This window comes from Anolis sagrei, chromosome 1 (assembly GCF_037176765.1).
Source record: "Anolis sagrei isolate rAnoSag1 chromosome 1, rAnoSag1.mat, whole genome shotgun sequence".
Classification (NCBI taxonomy): Eukaryota; Metazoa; Chordata; class Lepidosauria; order Squamata; family Dactyloidae; genus Anolis; species Anolis sagrei.
This window is the reverse complement of record NC_090021.1, coordinates 235,603,952-235,627,344: the sequence shown is the minus strand read 5'-3', so window position 1 is coordinate 235,627,344 and position 23,393 is coordinate 235,603,952. Positions and strand designations below refer to the sequence as shown.

The 23,393-nt window shown below is 40.7% G+C and overlaps 2 protein-coding genes across 9 annotated transcripts in view; both read right to left on the bottom strand.

The window, feature by feature from the left end:
- LOC132772285 (uncharacterized) overlaps window positions 1-3,002 on the bottom strand; it is a 43,717-nt gene extending 40,715 nt beyond the window's left edge. For 4 of the 8 annotated variants that reach the window (XM_067462204.1, XM_067462243.1, XM_067462252.1 and 1 more), the window contains exon 1: window positions 2,874-3,001. The gene's annotated coding sequence lies outside the window, so the exon portion shown is untranslated. Of the gene's footprint in view, window positions 1-2,873 lie in introns of all 8 variants that reach the window. The other 4 variants (XM_067462239.1, XM_067462247.1, XM_067462219.1 and 1 more) reach the window with 2 other exon arrangements.
- Window positions 3,003-12,107: 9,105 nt separating this feature from the next.
- On the bottom strand, window positions 12,108-18,561 carry LOC132761893 (membrane-spanning 4-domains subfamily A member 12-like). Its single transcript, XM_060754938.2, has 6 exons — window positions 18,331-18,561; window positions 17,729-17,848; window positions 14,221-14,277; window positions 13,450-13,569; window positions 12,806-12,919; window positions 12,108-12,267 (listed from the first exon to the last, which is right to left on the bottom strand). The coding sequence occupies exons 1-6, from the start codon at window positions 18,559-18,561 to the stop codon at window positions 12,151-12,153; spliced, it is 759 nt and encodes a 252-aa protein (XP_060610921.2). The 3' UTR covers window positions 12,108-12,150.
- Between the last annotated feature and the right edge of the window lie 4,832 nt (window positions 18,562-23,393).

Genomic DNA, 23,393 nt, shown 5'->3' with positions numbered 1-23,393 from the left:
ATTAAATATAATATTTCATGGAAATTCCATAGGACTCATACAGAAAGTTTGCTGTGGACAGAACATGTTTCCAAAACTAGAGGTCCCTACCTCTTCCGACATTTCAACTGTCCAGTCTTAGTCCTAGCTCTACTGATCAATATTTTCAATGTAAGTATTTAAACAACTGCCCTAATTCCTACAAGTACTAGCATGGTACATGCCTTTCTGCCCAAATCCATAGGGCATCCTGTGTTACAATTGAAATGGGGAGATTTTCATACTTGGTCTGTGGTTTGTGATTCACAATTCTGTAATGTAATAATATTACTCTAGCAATTAATAATATCATGCAGCATCATAAGCTTATCAGTCTGGCACGGACTTCCAATTCTGTAACCAGTCACTTGTTGATATTTGAAAGAGGGGAAAGAAAGAAAAGATGTGGGCATATTTTGTATTATTGGCTGACCTGTTTCAAAAAATTGAAAAGAAGTAGGAGGGCATGCCAAGCCATACTTTGCTCTAGTGCATGAACAATCACACAAACACTACTACAAACCTCAAAGTTTTCACAATATTAGCAATAGCAGCAGAATAAGGCTGAAATATCACATGAGTATCTCTCTTATAAATCCCTCCATTCCAAAGTAGTACTTGTTGTCCCTGTACAGATAAATATAATATTTTCTCACACTCAACACTCCTAGACAACAGCAGAAAGCGAACTGAGTATCTAGGAACAATGCCAGTCAAGAAGCTCCCACCAAGCTGCAAACTTTATGTGTCAAGAGGTGTGCAGTTTCATCTGGAACAGGTAGTACTCTTAACCCTCAGTTTAGCTTGTGTTGTAAAAAGATGCCCCTTTCTGATTCTTCCTGGAATGATTATTGGAATTATGCTGTTAGCTTTAAGATAAGGTGGCCCATGTAGATAGGCACAAACACTTTCTTCTCTGTACCATAGATATCTCTGACACCAGCATTCCTGGTTTAGCACTGGGTATTCTGTAAACTGGCTACTATTCAACTGAATATAAGTTTCCTGCAGTTTTTAAAAGGTGATATGGAATATTTGAAGGTGTAAAGTAAGGCTTTGAAGAATTCATGTGTTTATCAAATAAAGTCCATGTGATGCTTCACAAGGCTTCTAATATTCCTTATTTATTACTTGTCTCAAGCTGTTGTCTGAGCTTACATCGATCTCTTTTTTTCTTTTGTCAAAGCACAGATCTTAAAGGTAAACACAGGGGGGGGGGGGGGGGAGAGAAGGTGGCTAACTTTTACAACCCCTTAGCAGCAGGGTATCGAATCAAGAGTAGCATAATGTAACATTGATCTTCATGCTGTGGGCAACTCATGTGCATTCTGTGTTGCGGGTTGTTCAAGACATGGCAGCAGGTCAAACCAATCCTCCAGTCTCTCTCAGCCCATTTTTTCCATGGACACAGTGGGGTAGGCACAGCATCTTTCTTGACCCAGTCTTATAATCACTTATTTATCAATGTGTGGACAGGGTATCCAAGGGAATTTATCCAGTGATTAACAATTCAGAGCTCCGTATGGGGAAGTCAGAGGTGTAGGAACATTTCAGTGATAAAACAGTATACAGGCTGAGTATCCTTTATCTGAAATTCTTGGAACCTGAGGTGCTTTGGATTTTGTTTTTAAAAGTTATTTTGGGATACCTGTATTTGCATAATGAGATATCTTGGAAATGGAGACCCATCTAAACACAAAATTTATACACCGATACATTTATACAAATAAATATGCATAATCTGAAGGAATATAAAATATTTTTAACAATTTTGTGCATAAAACAAAACTTTGCATACCATCAGAAAGTGAAGTTGTCATTACCTCAGTCACCCATGTGGACAATTTCAGATTTTGGAGTATTTCAGATTTTGAAATTCCACATAAGGGATGCTCAACCTGTGGTTCATTTGGCAGCAGGCATGTCGCTGGGGGGGGGGGGGGGGGGGGCTTGGGGGGCTTGGGGGGCTTCAGCCCCCCCCAAATTCTCGTGGTGGTCTGCGAAAAGGTCTTACTGGTACATTATTTAAACTGTTATGTTTATTCCTATCATGATCTGATCACCATGCTCAATATATCTCATATGCATGGGGGTATTGGGGTAATGATACAGAAGGTTTGCTAGGGTAGATCCTCTTTCACTCAGACTCAGCCCCCCCCCCCCCCAATCAAACTCACCCCCCCCCCCCCCGAATCAAAATCCTGGCTACGGGCCTGTTTGGTAGCATTGAGGATCATAGGCTTTACATCCGGGATGAGGGATTAAGGGAAGCACTGAAAGAATAATGCCATTGTTCAAGATTGTGGGACTCAAAAAGAAAAGTTATCTGTCTCTGGTTTTGCTCCTCAGGCATCACCCATCCACGAAAACAGAACTTTACAAACAAGGCTTATGTTTTAGAGCCTTCTATAACATAGTGATAGGCACATCATAACTAAATGCTAGTAAAGTAGCCAAAGCATGCTGTGCAACATCATTCATTTGAAAAACAACCTTCATCCACAGAACCTGTCTCTTGAGTCTCAAGATTATACCAGAGAATATCAGAAGTGTTCTGGCTTATCTTGGTTCTCCGCTTCCTTCTTATCCCAACAACTTTCAAAACTGAGCTGATTAGAGCATGATAAACTTCTCAGCATCTGATTCTCAGAGAAAATAATTCACAAGGCATTTCACACACACATTGAGGATGGTGACTGGCTTCTATTTTAAAAATTGCATGTGTAATTCTAGAGAGGAAAAAAACCTCTGAGCATGCATAGAAACACCATTATTCCTTGAAGCCTTTAATCCCTGGATGAAATCAAGCACTGTTCCTCTAATATTATTTAACTTAGCACAAAAGGAATACATACTCACGGAAGATCCTTGAAGTGCTTGTTCACAGCTAATCAGTAAGTCTGGAATGAGACCAGGAGTATGAAGAAACGAATGTCATGCTTGACGTACAAAGGAAGTGGGGTGGTTTTTGTTATTGGAGCAGATCCACACATACACAGGCTTCTTCCATGAACTCTGATGGAGGAGGAGAAATGAACGTGCAACTACTAATGACCCCTCATTAACGTTCATATCCTAGGACCAGGATGTCTGTCTGGTGCCCTGAAGTGCTGAGCCTCTGCTTCCTCTAGGGCCCCTTCTACACTGCCATATAAAACCCAGATTATCTTTATTTGAACTGGATTATATGGCAGTGTAGACTCATATGATGCCGTTCAAAGCAGATAATGTGGATTATCTGCTTTGATAATCTGGATTATATGGCAGTATAGAAGGGGCCTAAGTTTTAAGTTAATTTACTCCACAATTTCATGATGTTAGTTTGACAATCTATTTCAACCTCAAGGCCAAGTGATAAGAAATGGATACGGATGCATTTAGAAATAAATATTTAGAAATAAATATAATCACACACACACACGCGTGTGCACACACACATATATTGTATGCACATTAAAACACTGAAATGTAGAAAAATCAGACTCTCTGTATTAGTTTCTCTGAGGCAGCACCAGGAGGTACAGGAATGCAAGGGGGGGGGGGAGGTCTGTGTTTAAAGTGGAATGTAGGGGGGTTTGCTATCTAAACATTCCTGGGGCCTTTCACTAGGAGCTAATGGACCTAAAGTGATAAGAGGGTCCCCTTTGATTGATGAGTTGAAGATGGAGTGTTATCTTTACTTGCCGTTGCTATCTGTAACTCTGCCTTAGAGTGCTTTTTAGAAAGAACCTATGTATGTACCCGACACTGAGAAAGGTAGCAGGAGCTTTTTATGATGTGGTATAGCAACGATGCATGTATGTAACAGGAATCTATAAAATTAATAGATTTCCTTTGTTCAGGCACTCATCCCTTTGGAAAAGGATTTCTAGGAAGGTCCTTTTGGCAGCTGGCGTGAATAAACATACATCTCTGCCTCAACAAATGGTCTCTTTGGTGTTATCTCTCTTATCTGCTACAACAAAATGACAGCAGGATTTAAAATGATGTGTACCATGAAAATTATGTGTACCATTTTTTTCTATGACAAGCACGAGTTAAGAAACTGCAAGTTGCTTCTGGTGTGAGAGAAGTGGCCATCTTCAAGGACATTGCCCAGGGGATGCCGAGCTGGAGCTAATCTGTGCTCTCCCCAGATTTGAACTTACAACCTGTCTGTCTTTGGTCCTGTTGGCACAAGGGTTTAACCCATTGTGCCACCGGGGATTTTCATGCGTACCATGAAAATGTGAGAGTTCTCAGGGAAAACACAACTTGGAAGATGAATTTATTTCAATTAATATATGGATATGTTTAGAATTGGAAAGCATTTCAACTGGAGGAACTGAGGGTACACCTTGACAGGCCAGAAATAGCAATTTTGATCCAGAGTGGGATATTCCAGATCACTATAATTAGAGGATAAACTGCATGCCCCTGACATAGCTTAGGGCTGAATGAAGACGATGGGTGCTTCCAGACAGCATGGAAATGCGGATTTCAAATGGGGGGGGGGGGGAAAACCCCACAAAACCCCAGGACCTGAGAACATGTTTCCACACAGACCTGTGGGTCCCAGGATTTCTTCCCCTGCCACCCTCACAGGCTTTGTCTGTATTGGAACAAGATGACTGGGGACATCCAGCAGAAGTTTTTAAAAAACCACTCTGTTATGCACTGGACCGCATATGCACACATGCAAATATCTTAGTATAAAAATACAAGCAGATTCACATGTGCACATATGAGGTTCAGCACATAATGGAGGGATTTTTTTTAAAAAAACCTTCTACTGGATCTCTCTTTCCCCCCAATTGTTTATTCAAGCTCTGTTTAATATTATAAAGTTTTAAATAAAGAGTTTCAAAGAGTTCTCATTGCTCTCCATTTGTGCTTCCTTTAAATCAGCTGTGTGTCCATTTCACAGCCAAATCAGCAGTCTGTTTCACAGCCCAATCACCACTCTCCACAGTGGGGAGGGAAGGAGATCATGTGTTTTTCATGAGTGCAGGGACATACAGTGATGCGCATATGCACATTTTCCAGCAGGAATAGGATAAAGGGGGACCTTTTTACTCTGTGTTTTTTGCCTGTTGCAGTGAGTCAGCGTTAATTTACAGCTAGTGTCATGTAGCCATTTCCCTCTTCTAACTCGGGAAATTCGGTGTTTTAGGTGCTGTGTAGATGGGCCCTTTATTGCACAGCCCCAAGCCACCCTGGTGGCTAGATTGCAGCTGCATGGCTGAGCAGCTCTGGAAATGGTTTGGTGCTGCTCAACCACGACACTTACCTTGCCCCCTTGATTTGGCATACGCAGTTTCCACTAGGCACAAAAATGGGAGTAATATTTTGTGCATAATTGATTCACTTAAAAAAAAAAGATCTGGAATTTGCAGTTTTGGAAGGGCTACACCTTAGTTTAAGGAGAATCAAGTGCTTTAATTGCTTAGTGTAAAAAGGTTTTAAATCCATTCTGGAAGTAGAGGTTTTCCAGAGATTTGGTTTCAGAGTCAACTAGCCCCATGGTTACTTAAGGATATTGAACTTTCCTTGAACTGAGATCACTGTTTTGTGTTTATACAAGCTTATTCTGAGGAAGGGAATTTTCAGCTAATGGTAAACTGCTGTTTCCCATCACATACTGACACAAAATCTCCCATGTGTGTAGTCTCTGTGGAAGCCCATAAAAGGTAGCCAATCTCCACTGTCATTTTGAAGAGAGTTATAACAGTGGGTGCAATGAATCATAGCATAGATCACTGAGAAGAATGGTAGTTGGTTAGTTTGAGAAAATTGTTGTTGTTTGAAAAAAATCTTTTGTATTTGTTTATTGGCCCAAATATTAAAGCTGAAAAACATTACATTTTGTAAGGTTGTTCAAATATCTTGAATTAATGTGTTTATTGATCTGCCCTGAATAGCAGAAGAGACTATGGGCCTTATCACACAAGGCAAGGAAATTGCAGTTGCATCTGGTTAATAGTGCCTTCTGTTGGGGCTTACTGCACAAATGTTATCGCTCGTCTGCTGTTATCCTATGAAAGACCCTTTTCGAGTGATTCTTTTACTAACACAAAAAAATCCATTGTCCTCCTCCTTTCCCACTACTGTCACATTATGATTTTCTGTGTGAAAGTTCAATTGTGCTGTTATGCCCATTGTGGGTGATCAGGCGCATGTGTTTTGGATGGGAGATCCAGTGCCTTTCCGGAGTCTCTGTTGCTACAATGGTGCAATGCCATGGCATGGCAATGCCTCATTTTCTTTCTTTCTTGGTATCCAAACACATACATAGATGGGAATTGGGGTGGATAAGAAAGACAAGATGGTGAACAAGAGTTTGGATTGTTGAAAGCTTTCATGGTCGGAATCAGTGGGTTGCTTTGAGTTTTCTGGGCTGTATGGCCACGTTCCAAAAGCATTCTTTTCTGATGTTTCGCCTGCATCTGTGGCAGGCATCTTCAGAGGTTGTGAGGTCTGTTGGAAACTAGGAAAGTGGGGTTTATATATCTGTGGAATGTCCAGGTGGGAGAAAGAACTCCTGTCTGCCTGAAGCAGGCATGAATGTTGCAATTGGCCACCCTGACTAGCATTCAATGGTCGTGCTGTTTCATCAGTGTGCCTCTGTAAAATCCTGCAAATCTCTTGGGTAGGCAAGTGGACAAATGTCAGTGTCCTGGAAGAAGCAAAGACCACCAGAATTGAAGCAATGGTCCTCCGCCATGAACTCCACTGGACAGGCCACGTTGTCCGGATTCCTGACCACCGTCTCCCAAAGCAGTTGCTCTACTCCGAACTCAAGAACGGAAAATGGGATGTTGGTGGGCAGGAAAAGAGATTTAAAGATGGGCTCAAAGCCAACCTTAAAAACTCTGGCATAGACACTGAGAACTGGGAAGCCCTGGCACTTGAGCGCTCCAGCTGAAGGTCAGCTGTGACCAGCAGTTCTGTAGAATTTGAAGAGGCATGAATGGAGGGTGAAAGAGAGAAAGGTGCCAAGAGGAAGGCGCGTCAAGCCAACCCCAACCAAGACCGCCTTCCATCTGGAAACCAATGCCCTCACTGCGGGAGAAGATGCAGATCAAGAATAGGGCTCCACAGTCACCTACAGACCTACTGCCAGGACACTGACCCTGGAAGACTATCCTATTTGGACAATGAGGGATCGCCGAAGTAAGTAAGTGTTTCAAGTTCTGACTGCTTCCCGCCTGGGGGAATCCTTTGTTGGGTGGTAATTAGGTGACCCTGGAATTCTGCTGTTTTTGAGTGTTATTCTTTATTTAATAAACAAGACCTCGTTTTTCTGCTTTTTCTTTCCATATAATACCTTAGTTTCCTCTACAAAGCTATGACCACAAAATATGGAGAAGAAAGAGAGGAGGGCAAGTTTTGGTTGCCACCCTCCCCATGCAGTGTCCTGCATGTGTATGGTCTCTCCTCCCTCTTCTTCTTTTCCCAGGAAATAAAGAATGAAAAAGAGCAGGATCATGATAAAGGAGGTAGTGGGCGTGCAATAAGGCTTTGGAGCAAATGGACACTGTAATTCTTGAATGGTTCTCAAGATATACAAAGAAGGACAGCAATCCCAATTGCATAGCATTTTCACAGACAAAGCAATTATAGTAGGAGAGGGGTCTTGAGCAGTTTAAATTGTGGAATGTAGCAGCACACACGCAAGAGACAATCTGCTGTATTTCAGTCCAATGTTTACACTCAAAGAATGTTGCCAGTGGAATTAAGCCATAATTTTTGTTTATGTATAATGGAGTTGATGAATTTGCTAAATGGTTGTTCTATCAGAGTTAGACAGTGCCGTATTTTAGCCCAGTGTTTATACACTAACAATGTTCACCATGGAATGGAGCTATATATTTTTGTATCTTCATAATGGAGTTGATGAATTTACTAATTGCCTGTTTTGTATGTTGCCCTGCACAGGTGTGTTTTATAAGTATTTTAACGTATTTAAATAAAATAATTATTTCATCATTTCTCCTTTTTATTTCAAAGGCCCCTGAGAAACAAATTTATATTTCAAAGTGCAGAGAATTTAATGAAACATTAAACATTGCCTGGAGCTGCAACTGAGAGAACACTCTTCTCTGAGGATCTTAAGACTATACTAGATCAGTATTAGGCTTGTCTTGGAGTGGAAGAATATATCAAGCAGGGGTGACCTCTCTGAGGCTGCTTTTGTGATCCTTGATCTCTTAGGAGACTCCATAGACACACCATTTTAAGGACATTAAAAAGAGCATGCATTACCTCTCCTGGTAGCTTCCAAGACAGGAAAATTGCCTTGTAAATAAGTTGGGGACTTTATCGCACAGAGGTGGGAAACCAGCATTGAAGTGGGATTATTGCTCTTGGTGGCTGTCCGTATTGCATCAATTACTGATCGTTGACTTTGAATGGTTTTTAACTGGGAAATTTTAAATTACTGTTTATATTTAATTCTGTTTTATCGTCCGTATATTTGTATATTTTAAATGGTTATGCATATGCTTTTATGTTAAGCCGCTTTGAGTCCCCTTTGGGGGAGATAAAGTGAGGTATTATTATTATTATTATTATCAATAATAATAATAATAGTGGAGTCCCCGGTGGCGCAGTGTGTTAAAGCGCTGAGTTGCTGAACTTGTTGACCAAAAGGTTGCAGGTTCGAATCAGGGGAGTGGCGTGAGATTCCGCTGTCAGCCCCAGCTTCTGCCAACCTAGCAGTTCAAAAACATGCAAATGTGAGTAGGTCAATAGGTACTGCTCCGGTGGGAAGGTAACAGCACTCCATGCAGTCATGATGGCCACATGACTTTGGAGGTGTCTATGGACAACGCTGACTCTTCAGCTTAGAAATGGAGATGAGCACCACACCCCAGAGTCGGGCTTATTGTCAGGGGAAAACCTTTACCTAATAATAATAACAACACTACTTTCCCATGACAAACCTGTCCTCTCCTGTTGATGTGCAAAACCCATCGATAGCCCTTGACCATACCAAAATGCCATGACTTACTGGTGTGATGATCCCCAGATGCTTGTGTACTAGTACATTAGTGCAGAAGTGTTGTAAGGGTAGGGGTTTTTTTTCCTGCTCTCCCCCTCTCCCTCAATCCATTTTCCAGTAGTTAAAGTTAATTTTTTTTAAAAAAAAAAGTAAACCTGATAGAAAAAGTTTTTTTTAAATCTTACAGAGCTAGGGAACTGCAAGAAGGTGATTTTCCCTTCCTAACAGGAAGCACAACAAAGGAACCACAGAGCAGAGAAGTGTCATTGTTGTGCTACCATCAAAGTAATTCAATTTTGGGTTGATTATTCTGGTAAGTCATCAGGATCAATGATGATGCAAATGCCGCAGAAGGATGGCTTTGCGCAATATAGTATTATATGCAACCGTTCTCCCAGCTTTTTAGTATTAACCACTTGTCAAAACCCTAAGGCCCCTGAGCTACTTAGAATATAGAATTCTAGAATTGGAATGGACCACATGGGTATCTTTGCATGTAGCCATGCAAGGATACACATCTAAAGCACTCCAGAAAAATGTCCATCTTATCTATTTAAAGTCCTCCAAAGATGAAAGATTTCACCACTTTCCGAGGCAATGTATTCTACTGTTGAACTCTTAACATTAAATTATGGAGGGCCATAAGTTTGACATCTCTGGCTAACAGCTTCCCTGCAAGAATATCATCATGGACTTGTCAAAAGGCTTACTGAAATCAAGATATATTACTTCCACAGCATTCCCATGATCTACCATGTTTGTCAGTCTATGAAAATGAGAGATAAGATTTTGTGGCATGGCTGCTCTTTGAGAAACCCATGCTGTCACTTAATAATCATTCCATTCCGCTCATAGTACACACAGCCGGTACTGCACCACCTGACATCCGCCGGGAAGTTGCAGCCAATAGTGAAAGGACCAAGGCAGAGACATCTCCAGCTCATCCCTTGTTTGGGTATTAGCCAGCATGTCAACGACTTAAATCAAGAAATAGTTTTCTTAGATCTACAGAGACACTCGCTGGAACACCTCAGGAAGCGAGAGTTCAAAAGTGGCAGGCTCAAACCCAGCATCTCAATCCGTGGGTGATACCAGATGAGAGACTCCCCCCTGGGCGCACAGAAGACTGGGCGACTTGGAAGGCGCTGAACAGACTGCGCTCTGGCACCACAAGATGCAGAGCCAATCTTAAGAAATGGGGCTACAAAGTTGAATCCATGACATGCGAGTGTGGAGAAGAGCAAACCACTGACCACCTGCTGCAATGCAACCTGAGCCCTGCCACATGCACGATGGAGGACCTTCTTGCGGCAACACCAGAGGCACTCCAAGTGGCCAGATACTGGTCAAAGGACATTTAATCAGCTACCAAATTTGCAAAATTTGTGTTTTGGTTTTTTTATCTGTTGTTTGTTTTGTTCTGTTAGAAATGTAATACAATGTTCTGGTTGCAGATGACACGATAAATAAATAGCACACACAGTCTGTCTGTTTAATGATCTGTTTCAGAACCTTCCTTGTATTGATATCTAACTGAGTTATCAGCAATCGCTTAGGTCTCTTTTTTTTTAACATGGGCACAACATTTGCCCTCCCCCAATCTGTTGGGACATCTGTCTGCCAAGAATTCTCAAAGATTGTTGACACTGGCTCTGAGATTGCGCCTAGAAATTCCTTTATTACTTTTGGATGCAACTAATTTTGTCCCGGAGACTTCAATTCATTTAGACTACTTCAAAGTTTGTTTTGGTTTTCTCTCATTTTCTGGAAGTTGGTCCCAGAGCAGAAAATTTCCCCCCTGCACCTGTCATTGCTGTCTCCTCGAGTTTACATCTTGGCCTTTATTAGCAAATATTACTTTGACAGTATATCCACTGACTTTAAATAAATGGAAAAATGTAAACGTTATTTGCCAGAGAAAACACCTACAATCTAATATAACTTTTCAGAAAAATGGAATGGAGAGCTTGGTGAACCTCATATTCCTGAATGTTATTATGAAACAAAATTAGTTCAATTTTAAATAAAAGTAAATCATAGAACACTACTCGTGCTGAAAAAGAAAGTTGGATAATAATATCCTGTATTATTTTATTATCAGCTTAGTACAACTTGCACAAGCTGGTTTTTTCGATAGTACTTCTACAAATGGTGCAAATTTCAGATTATAACATAAATTAAGAAACAATAAACATGAAGGCAACCTGTTATTTATTGAGCAGCATCTATAAGAAGTCTCTTAATGAAGGGCATCAGTAAAACATACATCACGATTACATATGACAAAAAAGTATTCAGAAGAAACTATTGGAGATTTATCAAAATAGTGATAGAATGATCTGATCAATATTATGTTTTCTTGTGATTATAGTCTAAGTTCATATCAATAAGTTATTAGCTGAATTGATTGCTCCAAATCTATCATATTTGGGCACTTTTAGATCAAAAGTCATGTAGTGAGTTGAATGTTGGGCTACTATCTTGGAGACCAGTGTTCAAATCCCTGTTCCGCCATGATAACCCAATTTGTTGGGTTATCACATATACTCAGCTCTAGGAGATCCTGTGATAGATCAGCCTGAGGATTGCCATAAGTTGTAAACACAATAACAAGAACAGCAGGACACAAAGCATAAATATGCATACATTTGAAACTGAGCTTGAGATATGGCTTTAAATTGTTATGTGTCTTCAAGAAAATTCTTACTTATGGTGACCCTAAAGTGAACATATTGCAAAGTTCACTTTGCAGAATTCAGAGAGGATTTATCATTTCTCTGAGCCCGAGAAAATGTGACATGTCCAAGGTTATCTGGTGGGTTTCCATAGCCAAGTGATGATTTGAACCCTGATCTCCCCGTGTCCTCATCCACCTCTCAAACCAATTCATCATGCTGTCTCCTAACAATGTTAAACATAGAGCACACACACTCAACCTAAATTAACCTTGTGCATTAAATATAATTTATAATTAGACTATGAACACATTCATTACTAACTTGAAAGCAAAAAAACCAAAACAAAACCCCTATAACAGGAGTTTACATTGTACACATTGTATTTAATGTGACAGACACCGTAGTTGAATTGTGAGCTCTAAATTGATGTGGTTGTTTGTGGGGGTATCCTTCATTCCTCTCCTGTGTAGTTTATGAAGCTTCTTGACTTGGAACTTCTCCATTGGGAGAAAGCACCACCTGATCATATGCTGGTGGACTGGGAGTCACATTATTCTCAATTATAGAGTAGGGCACAAAAGCCATTGTCTGAAACGGGAGGGAAAAGCTGTGATAAGAATGCATTCCCTTGCCTTCACCATCAGTGCCATGGAAAGAGTCTTCAATGCCATCTTCTCTCTAAACATTATGAGTAATCCCGTGTACTCTCCGCCCCCCATTTGTCTGAAGCACAATTATCATGAGGGGGGTCTCTTTATCCTGTCAGTGTTTTAGACATTACAATTTTGCTTTATTATAACAGATTCACCCAAGATTGACATGTTCATCAAGCTATTCATTCACAACACCACCATCCCAATTTTGGTTGGTTGCTACTAATATCTATTTCCCTTCCTTCGCGTATCAGTTCAAATTGGTTGTATTGAATCTAATTTGCCATATTGAAGATCCCCATTCCAAATTTGAATGTCTCTTCTGTCCCTAACAATTGATACTTTCTGAAGGATCTGTAAGAACCCCACAGCAGTCTAAAGTCATTCATTCATATTCATGTTCAATTATTTCTTCTATATGTGAAGGGTTTTTTCTTCTTCTCACCTTGCTGTTTTTTTTTTAACAAACTTACCCTATCATACGTATTATAGGTTTCCTCACATCTGAGATGTGCTTCTGAAGCAGCAAAGCAGAACTCCAGCAAGGTAAACAGGAAGAGCATGACACAGAGACCAGTACCTACAGCCTGTAAAGAAAAGAAGCAGGTGGAATGGCATGTCTCACATATCTTACAGAATTGGCAATAATTGAGCCATGGAGAGGCACCTTAGCAACCACTTTCTGAGTTGAAAATATAGTACCAGAATATCTATATCTATATCTTTATCAAAGTCAAGATCATCCATGCCATAGTATTTCCAATTTCTATTCATAGTTGTAAAAGTTGGAAAATGAAGAGAACTAATAGGAAGAGAATGATAACATTTGAAATGGGCACTGGAGGTAAGCTCCAAGGATACCATGCCAAAAAGACAAATCAATGGGTCCAAGAGCAAGTACACTGAACTCTCACTGGAAGACAAAAAGACACATCATTAGATAGCATGACACAGAGAAAAACGATAAAGCGTTGTAAAGTTGAAGGAAGTAGAAAAAGAGAAAGCACGTTACAGATGGATTTATTCAGTAAAGGAAACCACAGAGGTTTAAAGCAGAGATGTTGATGCTCTTGGACTTCTCTCATTCATGGTTTGTTGCTGCAATTGGTTCACTTACATGTAAAGAATCTTGACCATAATAATGAGTAGAATTTATAGTCAGCTGAACTATAAACAGAACCATTCCAATTGATGCCATGATAGCGCTGGTAAGATTCATTCCCATATTACACTTTACCTGAAAGAAAATGATAAAGAAGGAAGCAAATATATCACAGAAGTTTCTAGACAAGATATCTCCAGAATGTGTTCCTTCCTCTGAAGCTGGGAGACTGGGGCTTGCCTATCCAATGGGCTCCAATGTACGGCTGGAGTTTTAAACTCTAATCTCCGGTGTAGTATTCCAACACTCAAATCACTACACCATAGTACTCCTTAAGTGCAAAAGTAGTTACACTCAGTCAACTTGTAAGGAGGGGTCATGGAGAGGGGAAAAGAAGGTTTAATCTTTCCTTTCCTACATACTCAGATGAAATCACACCACGGCAGCATCTCCTAAAAACTAATTACATATTTTTGTCATCTTCACATGATGCTGCTTAGTCAAATGTGTCCTGGTTCCCTTGTGAAGAGTGCTGGAGGGTATGGGAGCAACCATTCTTCTAATAAGAAATAACATGGATGTCGGCTTGGAGATTTGGAATGAGTTGGTTCTCTGAGGACCAGTTTTGCCCCTTGACATTTGGGAGTACAGCATGAAATATAAAGAGAAAAACAGAAAATGGTTCTGACATTTGGTGGATGCAACCCTGGACAAAGTTTACATGTTTGCATAAGCAAGATGATAGAAGTGGGTTATAAAATATTTTTATTTTGTTTTATCTCTCACCAAATTCTTGTTCAATTTCTTTGCAGTATACACAGAAATGGCTCCAGAAGCAATGAACTATACAAAGAAAAAGAAAAAAAACCATTTTAATTCATCAAAATTTTATGTGGAAAGTTTTCTATTTGGAAAATGCGATATAAAAATAATAGTAGCATTGATCATCTTTCTGGTTCAAATTCAATATAAAAGATAAGTTCGGACAAGTAAACTGGGCTGGAACTGTATAGGGCTTTATAGATCAAGGCCAGCACGTTGAATTGTGCTTGGAAATGGACTGGCAGCCAGTGAACCATATCGGGGGGGTGGTATGCTCCCTGTATGTTGCTCTGGTGAGTAATCTGGCTGCCGACTGTTGGACTAGTTGGTGTTTCCTAACAGTCTTCAGAGGCAACCCCATGGAGAGTGCATTGCAATAATCTATTCAGGATGTAACAAGAGCATGGACCACTGTGGCCAGATCAGACTTCCCAAGGTATGGGCGCAGCTGGCGCACAAGTTTTAATTGTGCAAAGGCTGCCCTGGGGTTCCAGGCTCACCAATGAATCCAGGATCACCCCCAAGCTGTGAACCTGAGTCTTCAGGGGGAGTGTAACCCTATCCAATTTAGGCTGTAACCTTATGCTCTATTTGGCCTTTTGACTGACCAGTAGGACCTCTGTCTTGTCTGAATTCAATTTCAAATTGTTAGCCCTCATCCAGTGCTGTCAGGCACTGATTCAAGGTCTGGACAGCGTCCTTAGTGACAGGTGGGAAGAAGTGACAGATTTGGATGTCATCTGCGTACAGGTGACACTGTACTCCGAAGATCTGGATGATCTCTCTCAGTGGCTTCATGTAGATATTAAACAGCATGGGAGACAGAAATGAACCCTGTGGGACCCCACAAGACAAAGGTTGTGGGGACGAACAGATGTCTCCCAATAACACCTTCTGAGACTGTCCCTCCAGAAAGGACTGGAGCCTCCAAGTCCCATGTCTGCGAGGCATCTCAGAAGGATACTGAGGTATCGAAGGCTGCTGAGAGGTCCAGCAGAACCAACAGGGACACACTCTCCCTGTCTAGCTCCTGGCATAGATCATCTACTAAGGCGGCCAAGGCTGTTTATGTTCCATGTCTTGGCCCAAAACCAAACTGTGCTGGATCTAGATAATCAGTGTCTTCCAAGAACTCCTGGAGTTGCAAAGCCACCACACGCTCAATGACTTTGCCCAAATAGGGGAGATCAGAAATTGGCCGATAGTTGACGAATTGAGTGGGGTCCAGTGATGGTTTTTTCAACAGAGGTTTTATAACAGATTGTTTTAAGCTCGCTGGAAGCTTGCCTTCCTGCAGGGAGGCATTAACCATCACCTTTACCCTTCTGCCAAACCCCCTCTGGCCTTTTTTTTTATCAGCCAGGATGATAAAAAAAAAAGCTAGGGTGGCATACCTAGCTTCTTCCAGGATCTTGTCCACATCCTCAAGCTCAGCTGGACGGTTCTTTGTGGACACAATATTAGCCACAAAGAAGAATTTTAGTGCAGCTTTTATTGCCACATCATAGGATCTTCAAAAGACACCCAGCTGTGCTATTAGCTACCTTGAAAAACCCAGATAACTTAATTTGACTAGGTGGCCTTTGGCTGCTTTCACCCAGCCATTTAATCTAGAACAGAATGTGGATTTACGAGAACCAGTTTCCTCCAAAGTGCCTACATAGGCACCTTGGGAACCGGGTGAAAGATCAAATAAAATCTGTACATCCACCAGATCTCTCAAGCCATATTCTGATCCTGATTAAATATTTGTATCAAAACCTAGAATTTTGTTTATATTTTAACCTAATTCTGGGAAATAGCTTTCCCTGCGCTTGCTTTACAGCTTTGCAAAGCAAGGCAATAAATTGAAAGTTCAGAGGGAGGCTTTTTTTTTTTACCTTCCTGCTGAGCTGTGCATCTGTCTTATTATTTTGAATGATTCCAGTGTTTTTTACATGAGCATTCCCTATTTGGCATTTACTCCTTCCTGTGACTTGTTTATACACAGGAAAATGCAGTGGATTTCCTGTCTGGAATTGGGATTTCTGGTAAGTCATGCTGTTTCTAGGTAGATGTGAGTTGGAGTTCACACTGGGTGGGGGAGGGGGTGTTATCTGGATACCCAAAACCTCAAGCTGGTTTCAGGCCAGAGTATAGTGCCTGTGTGAATAATTACCTATGAAGGGCTATGATCAACAGGCAGCAGATTGTAAATTGTAACACAGCTGGTCCATGTCATCAGGCTGCATCAGATAAGTGTCAGCCTTCCACAAATTCAGGTTGCACTGTTGTGGATTTGATTATTCATAGATTTGAGTGATACATTCTTTCTAGGAATTTCTAGGTCTTCTATGGTCAATTCCTGCTATAGACCTGTGCGGGAGTGCCTACAGATTCTTAAAGAGGTGTTCCCTTAGTTCTAAAAATAGTGAGGGGGGGTTATTTTCCCCCCATCCTCCCACATTTGTGGGCCTCCTGCATCCGTAGTCCCAACAAATGTGGAGGACTGACCTTATAACACATATAAATCTGACAAGAGGATGCACAGGCTATAGTTGTCTCCAATTTGTTTATAATTATAGAGTCTTTCAAAATTCAAGGGAATGAGTTTATCCAAAGAAAATCTTCAGATACCAGTCAGATCAGGCTGTTATATCAAAAGTGATAGAGCTGCGTTCAGAAGTGATGTTAAAGATGTCACTGTAATCAAAGAAGTATTTGAGATCTAGCTCTGATTTATTTATTTGAAAAAAAATTCATCTCCTTTTCATTGATCAGAAATGTATTGGTATTTCCAATAAATAGTATTTCCTATTGAATCAATTTGACTTATAGAAATGTTGACTGGTTATGAAACAATTGATTCAGTGTGTCTACTTTGAGATCACTGATAACATTCAGACCATATTCAACCATTGTAAAAATGGATTATTCAGTCTATGAGCATCAGTTTAGATTAATAAAATAAGCACCTTTGCCTAGCAATTCTCCAGGTCTCTCTCAAAGACACGAGAGAGCAGAGAAATCCAAAATACCGATTTCTGCATTCCTTCAGAAAACTCTTCTTTGCAAGAGTCACCCAACTGATTTGAATTCTTATTCAGAATTAAGGAAGTCCCCTTCATAGTCAGTGAGGACACAGAAAAGCCTCTGTATTACAGAACCCTATTTTTCTTGGTGTGCACATCAAGATGTGCAAGACATCCTGCATTGCAGATATATAGGTATGGTGTTGCTTTGCAAGATCCACTGAATCACCTAGAGTCAAGATACTGGAATAAAATTTTAAACTACCACAACACTATCCTTTTGTGCAATCTTTCATTGCTGCATAGATACAAAAGAATTCAACTGTTTGCTTGGTCTGCAAGGAAGGTGATGAGGGACAGTCACAAGAAGTGTGTGTACAAGATAAATGTGCCCATTCTCTCACACACTCTCTTCACATTATTCCTAACATGTATTCAAAGATAAATGGTATTCTACATACAAACAATCCACCCCAGAATGGATAACCTCCAAGAGTAGACAAGTTGCTATAGGGATAGAGAACCATAGCTGAGACCGCCCCAAAGCCAATGTGGATGAATCCAATCACAATCTGGATAGCCTGTTGGGAGAAAATACACATACAAAATAAAGTTCTGGAATGATGGATGGATATATAGGCCTAAATCTCAATTGCTAACTGCTCTCAACCATTGTGCCATTGGGATTTACATAAATATTGATGTAATACTCAACAATTAGTAGGTCTATTTACTTTTATCTATTCTATGGGCTTTTGGTACATAGTTCACGAAAACTAGGATAAAAAAGAGTCTAGTTATTTATGTGCACTTTAAAAATCATTCCAGAGACATCAGTTTAAATTTAAGACAAAAGCCAAATAATGTATTTCACTTACTACAAAAAATGAAAAGAAATGGAACACAGGACAGAAAATTTACCCGCAACTCACAACAAGCATCAAAAAAAGTTTTTATATTTCATTTTCTTTTAATATATAAATGCACTTCTTCTATGGCTTCTGCAAGGAAACCTCTGAAATCACCATGGACAGGAACACGAAGAGATAAGAAATATACTTACTGCCAGAGTCTTGGCCTCAACTTTTAGGAATTTCTCCAATGTTCCCAGTGGCCGATTTTGCTGGAACTGGTTGTTTCCAAGTGGCTGATTTGCAAATTGAGGGTCTTGTACTGTACCTGGTGCTGAAATGGCAGTGACAGGGAAACCTTGGCCTGTTGGGATTACATTATCTCCATTTGGAGGAATAAAGACCACTATCCCATTGTTCATTCTCTGTGGACCTGTTGTCATAGTTAATTTTTCTAGGGAATGGAGAGAAGCATGAAAGACAAATAGAACACACTCTTATATTTGGACAAATATCATGCATTCAACATTCCCTGAGCCCACAAAAGAACATAGAAAGGTACCCAATATTGACTTAGACTACTGTTGCATCTCATTTATGGACTCTACATCAGAAGTGGGAAAGAATATTTGGTCCCCAATTGTGAATGTTGCCCATCAGGAATTATCTGATGACTGGAGCATCCTTGGGTCTATCATTTCCTGGAGCTCTGTTATGCCAGTAGCAAACCATTACCTGTTGCCCATTGGGGATCATCTGATGACTGGAGCGTTCTTGGGTTGTGGAGCCCCTGAATTGGCTGCTGTGATCCATCACTAGTGTGCTGCACCCCTCTGTCCACCATAAAGATTTTTTGCTCTACGACACTAGCACCATTCACCTCACTTACTGCAATGCATCAGACAAAACAAGAGAGAAAACCCTGGTGGTCATCTAGGGAGGCTTGGTTCACATTTTCAAGAAAACTGACTTTGTTCTGCAGTGTTTGGGATCCTGACCAAACTGGCAAGCAGCTATCTTTGGCCTTTATACTTCTTCACACATTGTGGTATCATTCTTGACCCCCAAAATGTACAACAAATTAATATAAAAGTGTATTAACTAGAAACTAGCACCAAGAATGGATCACCAATGAACTAGAAGAACTAGTGAACCTAATATTCACTAGAGCAGTGGTTCTCAACCTGTGGGTCGTGACCCCTATTGGAAGTTGAAGGATCATTCACAGGGGTCACCGCTTCACCTCCTTCAGGTCTTAAAAGGAGCTCCTCCTCCTCTTTTTCTTCCTCCAGTGGCATAGGGCAAAAAGGAGTAATGGGGTGGTACTTGGAGGCAGAGGTGCAGGCAAGCATGTGGGAGAAGGCAAGAAGGCGGCCCCCTTTCTCTCTCTCTTTCTCCCCCTTTTCTTCTGTCCTTCTTTCCCTCTCTTTTTCTTTCTTGTCCTTTCTCCACTCTCCTTCTTTCTTGTCCTATCCCTTTTTTTCTCCCTCCCTCCTCCTCCTTTCTCCCTTTCTCCTCTATTTCTCTCTCTTTGTTCTCTCCCTTTCTCCTTCTTTTTTATATCTTTCTCTTCTTTTCCCCTCCTTCTTTCTCTTTCCTTCTTTCTCCCTTCCTTCTCTCCCTTTTTCTTTCTCTTGCCTCCCTCTTCCCTTTCTTTCTCCTCTTCTCTATCCCTTTCATTTCTTTGTCTTCCTCCCCCTCCTTTATCTTCCCTTCTTTTTACCTCTTCTCTCTCTCACTTCTCATCTCTTCTTCTTTATTCCCTCCCTTTTCTATTGATAATTCTCTTACTCTTCTCTTTCTGTTTACTCCTCTATTATCCTCCATTTCTCACCGCCCTTTCTTTCTATCCATCTCTTTTTCTCTTTCTCTGTCACCCTCCCTTTCACCCTCTCCTCTCTTTCCCTTTTTTCCTATCCAGCCCTTGTTTCCTCTCTCTCCCTCCCTTTTCCTTTTTGATCTCTCTTCTTCCTTGTTCCGCTCCTCTCCTTCTCTTTCTTTTTCCTTTTCTCTTTCTCTCTCCTCTCTCCTCCTCCTTTGCATTTTATCTTTCTTCCTCTCCCTCCCTTTCTCTCTCTTGTGCCTCTCTCCCTTTATTTGTCCTCTCTGCTTTTCCTTTTTTATCTTTCTTTCTTTCTTCCTTTCTTTTTCTCTTTCTCTTGTGACCCTCTCTCCTTCCTTCTTTCTCCCTCCCTCCCTTGTGCCACCTCTCTTTCTTTCTTCCTCCCCCACCCTTTCTCTCCCTCTCCTGCTTCTTCCCTATTTTTTTTTCTCAGCCTCAGAGGAAGGTAACAACAAGAAAACCCTGATGGTTTTGGTCTAAGACGTCCAAAAGCCAGGCTTGATGTGAAGTAACATCAGAGCAGCCTCCCTCTAAAGAAGAGACCTTCTCATCCACATCTCTGTTCAAGTCTTTGCAAATTCATCCCTCCTTTTAATTATATACAGGCAGTCCCCAAGTTACAAACAAGATAGGTTCTGTAGGTTTGTTCTTAGGTTGAATTTGCATGTAAGCCAGAATAGGTAAATTTCTTAAGTATAACTCCAGCCATATATAATTACATATTTTTTTTGTGATTAATCACTATGCTTTAATTATGTTTAATTTTTGAAAGGAAAATACATCCTGCATATCAGATATTTACCTTACGATTCAAAACAGTAGAAAAATTACAGTTATGAAGTAGCAAAGGAAATAATTTTATGGTTGGGGGTCACCACTACATGAGGATTTTGTCAAATGTTTCAAGTTGTATAGCATTCTCTTAAAGAGTGGGTTTTTATCACATAAAGCAGCCAGCAACACGATATGTATAGCTGTGGGTGGGAGTGGCCCTAAGTCCCTGTGACTCCTAAGTGTCTCTACTGAAGCAGTGATCGCTGAAACATAACTTGAAGCTGCATCACAAGCAGAAGTTGAAATGTTACTTTTCCAGATCCAAGTGGCCACACTGGCTGGGAGATTTTGGGTGCTGTGGTCCAAAATGTAGCATTTCCAAATATTTGACTGTAAGACCCTCTCCTAACCATTCTGAATCCTTATTTTCCTGTTATTTTTATTTTCCACCTGTAATAGCAGCTAAATCAGTTAACCTATACATGATATGTGTTTGTGTATATATACAATTTCCTGTCAAGCTCCCCCCACCCCCCACCTTCAAACTTAGGGTTCTGGTTTTGTCGATTGAGTCAATCCCATCAGCAGTAGTTTCCCCTCCTTTGTTACTGCCTTCAACTTTGCCTGGGTGGGAGGCAAGGGAGGCAAGCCCACCTTATTACCATTACGTGATAATAAGACCACACTGGATATGGCTAATGTGTGCACGCCCTCCCACACATATACCTATACTCTGGGAAAGCCAGGGGACAGGATGTCTTAAATCAGACTCAATATGAAAGACAGAGGACATCCACAGTTGTTTTGGTTTTGGCTATCTGTTCCAAGTGAAATGATGGAAAGGGAAAAGGCTCAGTTACGGATTAAACACACCTAACAGGTAAGTATATGTCTTTTGCCTCTTATATGGATGCTGTAATGAATAAATAAATAACTAATGATGGGAATTATAATCTCTCTTAGTTTTTGGGAATGTTTTAAGGGTATTGCTGTCACCCAGTTGAAATACAGACCCCCCATATCCCAACTACTTTAACTCCCATCAGAAGTACTTACTGTGTCTTCCTTGTTGCCTCTGTTTTCAGAGTCCTTGTAAATTATCTTACCAGGAAGTAAGGGTAAGTGACACTAAGCATAGGAGGGATGTTAAATCTGAATTTAACTCTTGCCCTTCCCAATAGATTTGCACCTTTTACCTCAGTTGTCTTTTATGCCATGCCATGTTACACCATGTTGTGTTCTTCAGAGGTCCCTTTAATCATATTTAAAGGGCCCAGAATTTCACTAAGGGGTTTTCAGAACTCCATAGGCAGTCTATGTTAAAATAATTTATTTATTATTTATTTACAGTATTTATTTTCCTCCCTTCTCACACCACAGGGGACTCAGGGTGGATTACAATGCATATATACATGGCAAACATTCAGTGCCAATTATACATACAGCATACGACATACGACAGACATGGAAGCATTTTAATAACATTCCAGTTTTTTTCTGGCTTCATGAGGTTATGCCCGGTTCAGGCCACAGGGGGAGCTGCTGCTTCACCGTCCAATTGTTACCCTGGGTCCTTTGATGGAGTACTTCCTCATCCTTCTGCACACTGCTGGAAGGCTTTATGGCATCGCAAATTAGTTAAATTAGCCATCCCGCATAAAGTGGTAACTAAATTTTCTACTTGACAGATACAACTGTCTTTTGGGCTCCATAGGTCAACAGTAAGCTAGACTATTAATGGTCAGGAGCTCACTCCAATTCAGGCTGGCTTCGAACTCATGACCTCTTGGTTAGTTATGATTTAATGCAGCTGGCTACTAACTAGCTGCGCCACAGCTTGGTCCTATAACCCCTAGAAACATCAGCATAACTACCTCTTTAGGCATTGCATAAAGAGGCATCCAGCACCTTGTTACTCAAGGTTGTTGTGCCAGATTCTGTTGATTGCAACCTCTCCCCTCTGGATCACACTTTGGCCAAAGGAGTATATCCAGCTTCTGTTTGGATGCTCTTGCCTAGACAGCCTCTCCCATGGCGAACCTGTGCTCAGGGGCAGAACTGAACCTCAGAAGCTGCCTTTGCTTCCTGGAACGGTGGTGTAACTGTGCTGATGTAGGTTTATGTTACTGTGGAGAGTATCACACAAGTCTGTAAGGTGTGTTGGAGGCTCCCTATACATGAATAAAACACCATTGGACAATGTCATCCTAAACTGATCTTTAAGTCATGTTGTAGCTGTATTAAATATAAATGAATTCTCCTTGTCTTTTGACTTCTGAGCATGCGTTAAAAAAGCTTCAGAAAGTGGATTCAATAATGCAGTAAGTTGAATCTAGAGACATAATGACTCAGTGGGGTTGTGATGTCCATTGTGCGTGTGTTGTGGCTAGTCCTTCTTGGCTGCAAAGCACAAAGTTAAGCATTTCTTCATGTTTCCTTTTAAAAAATTAAATGAAAGAACTGTGCTGTCCTTTCCTGGACCAAATCTCTAACATGTATTTCCCCTGTTAATTGAACGTTTTGCAGAACTCCCAATCTTTTAGCTTTTTTACAGGAGGCTACAAGAAAGGAGGTTCCACCTGAACACCAGGAAGAACTTCCTGACTGTAAGAGCTGTTCAACAGTGGAACTCTCTGCTTCAGAGTGTCGTGGAGGCTC